The sequence below is a fragment of the Microcaecilia unicolor genome, chromosome 2 (assembly GCF_901765095.1).
Source record: "Microcaecilia unicolor chromosome 2, aMicUni1.1, whole genome shotgun sequence".
NCBI classification, from domain to species: Eukaryota; Metazoa; Chordata; class Amphibia; order Gymnophiona; family Siphonopidae; genus Microcaecilia; species Microcaecilia unicolor.
Genome location: NC_044032.1, coordinates 452909797 through 452919993, shown reverse-complemented (window position 1 = coordinate 452919993; position 10197 = coordinate 452909797). Strand labels below are relative to the sequence as shown.

General features: G+C 43.5%; 1 protein-coding gene across 1 annotated transcript in view; it reads right to left on the bottom strand.

Moving 5' to 3' along the window:
- Positions 1–1073: 1073 nt before the first annotated feature.
- Positions 1074–10197, bottom strand: part of FBXO41 (F-box protein 41) — an 89991-nt gene continuing 80867 nt past the window's right edge. The window contains exon 14 of the mRNA XM_030192545.1: positions 1074–1384. Within this exon, the coding sequence (XP_030048405.1) occupies positions 1322–1384 (63 nt within the window). The 3' untranslated portion in view covers positions 1074–1321. The remainder of the gene's footprint in view (positions 1385–10197) is intronic.

Sequence of the window (10197 nt, the reverse complement as noted above, 5' to 3'; positions counted from 1 at the left end):
CAAGCAAAGAACACAAGTGTCCCATCAGACCGGACGTATGACCAGATCTCTGAATGTTCTTTTCACAGCAAGACACAGCAGCTAAGAAGGGAAGCTATTCACCTGTAGGACCGCTGTCTTATCTTACTCATATAGCACCTTTTAAATCTTTGGATCCATCTTCATAAACAGCTTCATGAGCTGGTTTTCATTCACCAGCAAAGACCTGTCATAGTAGGAAATTCTCTCTCTCTCTCTTTTTTTTTTTTAATGATTCTCTTCTGGGATGACAATGCTGGTTTTTCCATGCTGCCAAAGTCAGTTCCAGTACTGGCGCTAAAATAAGGCAGACCCTATGGGGAAGAAGGGTATTTCCAATGGATGATGAATTCAGCCCGTGGAAGAAGGCTGTTTCTTATCCAACACTCTTGGATGAAATATGTTGCAAAGCACCTGGATGCATCAATACACTGATTTACAACTGCAGTAGACAATACTATAGTGGACCATACTTTAGTGGTTTGGGTGCAAGCTCTGAACTTCTGATGAGCTGAGGTGACAGTTTAATGCCTTTAAAGAAGAAACATTTTATTTATAAAGAATTTCAGACAGCGGTTTACCTTCTTTGGCATTGTTGCACAATATACCACCGACACTCATTTCCTCCAGATTCATAAACAGGCGCCACCAGTTGACTGCACTGAATGATTCTTCTGATGTGGCTGTTGGCTGAAGATATGGGTTGTTCAATGTTTTTCCTTTATCTTTCCCCTTGTTCCAATTTCAGTTCATACATACATTTACTTATCTATGTTTATGAACATGTGCATGTATGATATATATATATCTATCTATATATATATGACGCAAATTTCTTTATATGAGTGCAATGGGCCTCATGTAACCCTCTGATATTAACAATATAAGGGAAAGTGATTGTGTATAGATTATGCTTTACAGATGTATTTAGCCATGAAACCACTGGAGCTGGATCTCTTAATGGTGGCTAACCAATAATCATCAATACTGCTAAGTATGTGGGGGTTTGTTTGTCTCACTGGAATAAAGATCCTGTTTGGCAAATGACACGTTGTTGCTGAGTACTTCCTGAGGGCAGGCAAAGTGTAATCCTGACTTAAAAGATCTCATCACCATCTTCACATCCACTGGTGTTGTGTAATCAAAGACTTTTCTCTCAGGCTCTCCTTAGCATCTAGATACAGAACAGTGACATGGCAAGTTTTTGCCTTGGCTATGGGCATGGAATTCCAGAGCTGAGAAACTGCACATTTCACTTCAGTTCCTAGAGGACAAAAAAGTTGGGAGTTTCATTTCAGCTTGGTTAGCAGCCTCCCTCCACCTTGATATGTAAAATCTCGGAGAATCCAGGTCTTTTTCTCAGAGCCTGAAAAGAAAGAGAGTGGAGGTAAGCAGAGGTTCTGTATTTACAGCAGACATTCACTTAGACATTCCCCACTGGCATATCAATTCTCATGCAATGCATATTCCTAGTCCTAAAAATCACCATAGATGAAATAAACCTCCAGGTTTCACTTAGAAATTAACCTGGTGTATAGTCCTGCCTATGTACAACAGGAGCCTTGGGAATCTTCTGTTCTGTGCCAGTGACGTAGCCACAATGCAATTTTTGGGTGGGCCAACAGTTTGGATGGGTGGGCACTAGGGTTGTCAATTTTTTGAAAGAAAAAAGCCCACTATCTGACCCACTCATGTCCTGCTCCTGCTCTACCCCAACTCCACTCCCAATAACTTCAATGAGGGTAGCAGTGCAGGCTTCAGTGGCTTCAGGCCACACTGAGAGCCAGGGGAAGTCAAAGAAACTGTACTCTTCAGTCCCAATTGAGCCATGGTCCCCCAACACACATATGCTTCCCCTATGTACAGTGGGGGAAATAAGTATTTGATCCCTTGCTGATTTTGTAAGTTTGCCCACTGACAAAGACATGAGCAGCCCATAATTGAAGGGTAGGTTATTGGTAACAGTGAGAGATAGCACATCACAAATTAAATCCGGAAAATCACATTGTGGAAAGTATATGAATTTATTTGCATTCTGCAGAGGGAAATAAGTATTTAATCCCTCTGGCAAACAAGACCTAATACTTGGTGGCAAAACCCTTGTTGGCAAGCACAGCGGTCAGACGTCTTCTGTAGTTGATGATGAGGTTTGCACACATGTCAGGAGGAATTTTGGTCCACTCCTCTTTGCAGATCATCTCTAAATCATTAAGAGTTCTGGGCTGTCGCTTGGCAACTCGCAGCTTCAGCTCCCTCCATAAGTTTTCAATGGGATTAAGGTCTGGTGACTGGCTAGGCCACTCCATGACCCTAATGTGCTTCTTCCTGAGCCACTCCTTTGTTGCCTTGGCTGTATGTTTTGGGTCATTGTCGTGCTGGAAGACCCAGCCACGACCCATTTTTAAGGCCCTGGTGGAGGGAAGGAGGTTGTCACTCAGAATTGTACGGTACATGGCCCCATCCATTCTCCCATTGATGCGGTGAAGTAGTCCTGTGCCCTTAGCAGAGAAACACCCCCAAAACATAACATTTCCACCTCCATGCTTGACAGTGGGGACGGTGTTCTTTGGGTCATAGGCAGCATTTCTCTTCCTCCAAACACGGCGAGTTGAGTTCATTCCAAAGAGCTCAATTTTTGTCTCATCTGACCACAGCACCTTCTCCCAATCACTCTCGGCATCATCCAGGTGTTCACTGGCAAACTTCAGACGGGCCGTCACATGTGCCTTCCGGAGCAGGGGGACCTTGCGGGCACTGCAGGATTGCAATCCGTTATGTCGTAATGTGTTACCAATGGTTTTCGTGGTGACAGTGGTCCCAGCTGCCTTGAGATCATTGACAAGTTCCCCCCTTGTAGTTGTAGGCTGATTTCTAACCTTCCTCATGATCAAGGATACCCCACGAGGTGAGATTTTGCGTGGAGCCCCAGATCTTTGTCGATTGACAGTCATTTTGTACTTCTTCCATTTTCTTACTATGGCACCAACAGTTGTCTCCTTCTCGCCCAGCGTCTTACTGATGGTTTTGTAGCCCATTCCAGCCTTGTGCAGGTGTATGATCTTGTCCCTGACATCCTTAGACAGCTCCTTGCTCTTGGCCATTTTGTAGAGGTTAGAGTCTGACTGATTCACTGAGTCTGTGGACAGGTGTCTTTCATACAGGTGACCATTGCCGACAGCTGTCTGTCATGCAGGTAACGAGTTGATTTGGAGCATCTACCTGGTCTGTAGGGGCCAGATCTCTTACTGGTTGGTGGGGGATCAAATACTTATTTCCCTCTGCAGAATGCAAATAAATTCATATACTTTCCACAATGTGATTTTCCGGATTTAATTTGTGATGTGCTATCTCTCACTGTTACCAATAACCTACCCTTCAATTATGGGCTGCTCATGTCTTTGTCAGTGGGCAAACTTACAAAATCAGCAAGGGATCAAATACTTATTTCCCCCACTGTAAGTGCTTGTCAATTCTTTTGTGGCCATGACCCCATAATAGCGGCCAAGTAAAATTGTGTGACCCCCACAAGAGGTGCAGAATAATGGAGAGCTCACTCAAGTAAATTAGGTGCGGATCCTGCTAATTCTATAACAATGTGCATACATTTTAGGAATGCTGCTGTCCTGCCTATGTCTCTCCCACGGCCACACCTCCTTTTCAGAACCACGAACTAGAATTTACATGCACCTCTTTATAGAAAACACCTAAAAAGATGCATGCGTAAATTCTATTTATAACAAAATTTATTCAATTTATAACAAACCTAACAAAGCATGTGAACTTCATGCTACAAAATGGACTCTTCCCTAGGGAAAAAGGTAACATTTTACTCACCCCCATACCCAAGGATGCGAAGAAAAATGCTAATGAACTAACGAATTACAGACCAGTAGCATCCATTCCCTTGATCACCAAAATAACAGAAGGAATGGTGACCAAACAACTCACGGAGTATCTAAACAAATTCTCAATACATCACGATTCCCAGTCAGGATTCCGTGCTAATCACAGTACAGAAACCGTACTAGTTACGCTCATGACCAGATTCAAACAACTGATAGCAAACGGCAACAATATACAGGTACTACTGCTACAATTCGACATGTCAAGCGCATTTGACATGGTTGACCATGGAATTCTACTACACATCCTCAAATACTTTGGAATCGGAGGCAACGTTCTCAACTGGTTTAGGGGGTTCCTAACTACACGCTCATATCAAGTGACATCAAATTCGACTACATCAGCTACATAAACACCTGAATGTGGAGTCCCACATGGATTCCCCCCTCTCACTGACCATATTCAACCTAATGATGACACCATTGGCCAAACTACTATCGAATCAGAATCTAAACCCTTACATATATGCTGATGATGTAACGATCTTTATCCCATTCAAACAAGACCTAAGGGAAATCTCTAATGAAATCAGCCAAAGCCTACACATCATGAATTCATGGGCAAATGCATTCCAGCTGAAACTAAATGCAGAAAAAACCCAATGCCTAATACTCACCTCGCAATACAATAAGAATAAATTTAGCACCATCAACACACCCAAACTAAGTCTACCAGTTTCAGATACCCTAAAAATTCTTGGAGTTACCATTGACCGACACCTAACGCTTGAGAATCATACGAACAACATAACTAAAAAGATGTTCCATTCAATGTGGAAACTAAAAAGAATTAGACCATTTTTTCCAAGGAACATCTTCCGCAACCTGGTACAATCATTCGTACTCAGCTACTTGGACTACTGTAATTCACTCTATGCCGGCTGTAAAGAGCAAATACTCAAAAAACTCCAGACAGCTCAAAACACGGCAGCCAGACTAATATTCGGCAAATCAAAATACGAAAGAGCAATACCCTTACGAGAAAAACTACACTGGCTCCCACTCAAAGAACGCATCACGTTTAAACTCTGTACTTTAGTCCATAAAATCAACCATGGTGACGCCCCAGCCTACATGTCAGACCTAATAGAACTTCCACCCAGGAACGCAAAAAAATCTTCTCGCACTTTCCTCAACCTTCATCCACCAAATTGCAAAGTCCTGAAATACAAATTAATGCACACATCTACCTTCTCCTATCTAAGCACGCAGCTCTGGAATGCGTTGCCACGCAACTTGAGAACTGTCTATGAACTGACAAACTTCCGCAAACTATTGAAAACCTATCTCTTCGACAAGATATACAACAAAGAGCAACACATGTAACTGTATAACCTCTGACTGATCCAGAAATGCTTTATACTATCTTTTGCTTTATTATTATCATTTAATCCAAAACTCTCTGTTAATAATAAATGTATGTTCCCTTCTATTTCCCACATCCACGATGAATTGTAAGCCACATTGAGCCCGCAAAAAAGTTGGGATAATGTGGGATACAAATGCAATAAATAAAATAAATACTTATTGACGATTAGGGCCAATAGTCCTTTGTTAATGCCCAATTATCAGCACTGATTGGCATGCTAATCAATTAAGGTCCACATACACATTGGATGTAAGTCCAAGTTTGTGCACACTACTCAAAGCACCGTATATAGAATCCAGGGGTCAGTGTGCAAATATGCGTGCAAAGGTTATGGAATACTGGCAGTTACATGCATAAGTTAATTGAATAATAAGGCACAAATGACCACTAACAACCAATTATCTATGATAATTGGAGTTACCAGGCAATTATTTTGTAATTAGACATATAACGGCACGGGGTTCGTTTTACTAAGCTGCAGTAAAAGCTCATATTTTTGACGCATGCTGAGGCCCCCTTTTACCGCAGCAGATAAAAGGTTGTCCATTTTGGGAAAAAGAAATGGCCGTGCAGTAAATGAACCACTTACCGCATGGCCATTTTGGTGCGGAGCCTTTACCGCCACCCACTTAGATGGCAGTAAGGGTTCTACACTAACCCTGCGGTAACCGGGCAGCATGCGGTGCTGTCTGATTACCGTCGGTTAAGTTCTGGTGCTACAAAAATAGGACATTTTTTGTAGTGTCAGAAATGGCACGCGCTAGGGGTCGCAACTACTGCTGGGCTCCTATAGTAGCCCGGCAGTAGTTCTGGGTTTGCCGGTGGTAAGCTTACCGTTGCATAGTAAAAGGGCAGAATAACGACTTAGCCGGTTATCCTGAAACCAACCAAAAATAAACCGGATATTCAATGCTGGTCTCTGGAAATGGCCTGGCATTGAATATCTGGGCTCAGCATTGACTGTGGTAGTTAGCCGGTCTATTTCCCGCCATCTAAAAATTGGCCTCTCTGTGTATAAGACATAGAGGGGCATAATCGAACGGGGATGATCATCTTTAAGGGTGCCCATCTCTAAGGACGTCCCAGCGAAGGGGTGGGGAAACTGCTATTATCGAAACAAGATGGACGTCCATCTTTTGTTTCGATAATATGGTCGGGGATGCCCAAATCTCAACATTTAGGTCGACCTTAGAGATGGTCGTCCCTGGTTTTCGGCGATAATGTAAACCGAGGACGCCCATCTCAGAAACTACCAAATCCAAGCCATTTGGTCATGGGAGGAGCCAGCATTCATAGTGCACTGGTCCCTCTGACATGCCAGGACACCAACCGGGCACCCTAGGGGGCACTGCAGTGGACTTCACAAATTGATCCCAGGTGCATAGCTCCCTTACCTTGGGTGCTGAGCCCCCCAGACCCCACTCCCCACAACTGTACACCACTACCATAGCCCTAAGGGGTGAAGGGGGGCACCTACATGTAGGTACAGTGGGTTTCAGGTGGGTTTTGAAGGGCTCACATTTACCAGCACAAGTGTAACAGGTAGGGGGGGGGGATGGGCCTAGGTCCACCTGCCTGAAGTGCACTGCACCCACTAAAACTGCTCCAGGGGCCTGCATACTGCTGTCATGGAAGTGGGTATAACATTTGAGGCTAGCATAGAGGCTGGAAAATTTTTTTTTTTAGGGTGGGAGGGGGTTGGTGACCACTGGGAGAGTAAGGGGAGGTCATCCCCAATTCCCTCCAGTGGTCATCTGGTCAGTTTGGGCACCTTTTTGAGGCTAGGTCGTGAAAAAAAATGGACCAAGTAAAGTCTACCAAATGCTGTCAGGGACGCCCTTCTTTTTTCCATTATCGGCCGAGGACGCCCATCTCTTAAGCACGTCCCAGTCCCGCCTTCACTATGCCTCCGACACGCCCCCGTGAACTTTGGTCGTCCCCGTGATGGACTGCAGTTGAGGACGCCCAAAATTGGCTTTCGATTATGCCGATTTGGGCGACCCTGAGAGAAGGACGCCCATCTCCCGATTTGTGTCGGAAGATGGGCGCCCTTCTCTTTCGAAAATGCCCCTGATAGGCATAAGTATATAATGTTGCCTTTCTCTAAATATCACCTGAACTTTTACATGTGAACAGTATGCTGCTTCCATGCCCTAGAGACAAGTCATAAATATGGCCAGTTTCTAAAAGGGAGTGTGTGTGCACTTTTCTTTTTAAAATTACCTCATGGAACATACATGTACATTTTTACCTGCTCTGAAGCAGATGCAAATCTACCATTTTATTTCATATGCTTATGCATGCAATTTATAAAACAGGTACATTAGTCCAAAACCCCTCCTCCCCTGGAATGCCTCTGACCTGGTCAGACAAACTTCCACACAGGGTGTATACATACAAGCATAGGTTCATATACCCAAAGTGATTTCAGAAGAGGCCATTTCTGCATGTAAAGATGGGTTTATGCATAGAAATGCCTTTAAAATTACCCCAATGGTATGCAACATCCAAATAGCATACATAACTCTTTATTTTATGTGTCTAAGATCTAAACTTTTGAAATTTAGCCAGTACGGAGCCTGGCCTAACCAACACAGAGAAGTACATCGCATGAAGCATAGGAGAAAGAGAGAGAAAGGGAAGAAAGTGGGATTTCAACTGGAATCTCAGCATCTTCCGAGAGCTGGATAGAAGACACAGTGTTAAAGAATTTAAGACTGGAAATTGGGGTGAACAGGAAAGTCTTGAAGAAAAAGAGACATAAGCAACAAATATTTACCTTAAGCACAATTCCAAAACAAGAAAATAAAACTATCTTGTTTCAGTCTTTCTCATTCTGTTTTGCTAGTCACAGTATTCCAAGTAGAAAATTGCTAGAACATATTCTGCACAGCTACAGAAAAAGAAGCAGATGCAGTGATTCTGTGTTGATCCATGCCCATTTTGGCTTCTACAAGAACAGAAGGAACGTACTACACCTTTCATATCTAAGTACAGTGCAATCTGCTTAAGTGCAAGGGTCTGAGACCAAAGAAATACATGCAGTTAACCGGAGCGTGCACTTAACCGTTGTGACCCAAAGAAGCTTGACATCTGATAAACATATGTACAGTACTGTTTATTATACGTACAGTGTACAGTCTCCGTTAACTGACGTTATACAGTCTCCGTTAACTGACGTTAGGCTTACTTGAAGTAATCAGTCATAGTCCTCTGTACACTCTTGTGTCTGTGAGTTCCATAGACTACGTCTGCCAGACGGTAAAAACTGTCATAGCACTGACATCCAGTGGCCTCCAGATAGGCCCGCACGGTGTTGAGACTCTCCAGCACTCTTGCAAAAGTGACAGGAGGTTGTTGAATTTCGTCAGCATGTGCTTCGCTGCTCATTTCATCATCTGTTTCATCATCAGCCATTGCCTGCTTGTAGATGCATATCTGGACATCAGTGCTGTCATCAGCTGTTTGTAGATCGTAATCAACAGCTACGTAGTGATGAAACTCCTCTTCAGTAACACAGGCTGGGATGTCAATAGCCTGTTCATCTGATGCGTTTGCAATAGCTGCATCTGTTTCATCCCTCTCCACATCCCTAACAAAGGAGTTCACGGTTGCCTGTGTAACATGATACCAGGCTTCTTTCTGCATATGTAGGGAATCCAACAGTGATAGATTACTAGCCAGTTCAACAGCACGCTTATCCTTGCCAGTCTGGTCATCCATAATGCTCATCAGACGACGTAGCACAAGAGCCCGAAAATGTTGTTTGAAATTGACTATTATGCCCTGATCCATAGGTTGGATCAGAGAGGTAGTGTTTGGTGGCAGGAAGACCACCTTGACGTTAGACAGCCTGACATCATCACTGTGTGCAGCACAATTATCACAAAGCAACAAAATCTGACGCTTTTGTGCCCGCATTCTAGTGTCTAACTTCTTTAGCCACTGCTTCCAAATTTCCCCAGTCATCCATGAATTTGCATTAGCCTCGTATGACACATGAAGTCGCTTAACATTCTTGAAGCAACGGGGCTGTTTGCTCTTTCCAATGACGAGGGGTTCCAACTTCTCACTCCCATCCATATTGCAGCAAAGGAGGATTGTCAGTCGGTGCTTCGACATTTTACCTCCTGTAGTTTCGGCTTGTTTGAATGCAAGTGTTCCATCAGGAATCGCTCGCCAGTAGAGACCATTTTCGTCAGCATTGAAAATGTCACGAGGTGCAAACTCATTCAAGATGGTAGGAAAAACTGAAACAACCCAATTTTTAGCACCAAAGTCATCAGCGTCTTGTTTTTCACCATGCTGTTTCTTGAATGTTATGTTGTTCCTCTCCTTCCATCTTTCCAACCATCCAACAGTGGCTTTGAATTCAGTTGCTTTCTCCATAAGCAGTGGACCACTGACAGGAAACTGTCTGCTCCTGACTTGAGAAAACCACCGAAGAAGAGCATCTTCTACCTCCTCAGCTTTTCCCGCCCGTTTTCGTTTCCGGTGTGGATTTGTATTGTTTTGCCAGTCTTCCAGAAGCTGGTCTTTCTGCTTCAAGATATGTGAAATTTGACTGGGATTGACACCATATTCTTTAGCAATAGATGCTTGACTTTGTTTGTTTTCTAATTTTTTAAGAACTTCTATTCGTTCAGCCAGTGTTAAAGTCTTACAGTTGTGCGATGACGACGACGACCCCAGTGTACACTCTAACAAAATTCTTTTGTCTTATTCTGCCTGTGGCAGTTAAAGGGGCAGTAAATTTGAAATATCGTTGGTTGTCACACGCCAATCGGCTTCCATATTCCGTACGCGTGCTTATGTGGAGTCTTTCCTGCAGAGAAGCGGTCTTAAACCATGCATATAAGCGAATCTTGCACTTATCAGTGGTGCACTAAACCGAAGTTTGTCCCCACA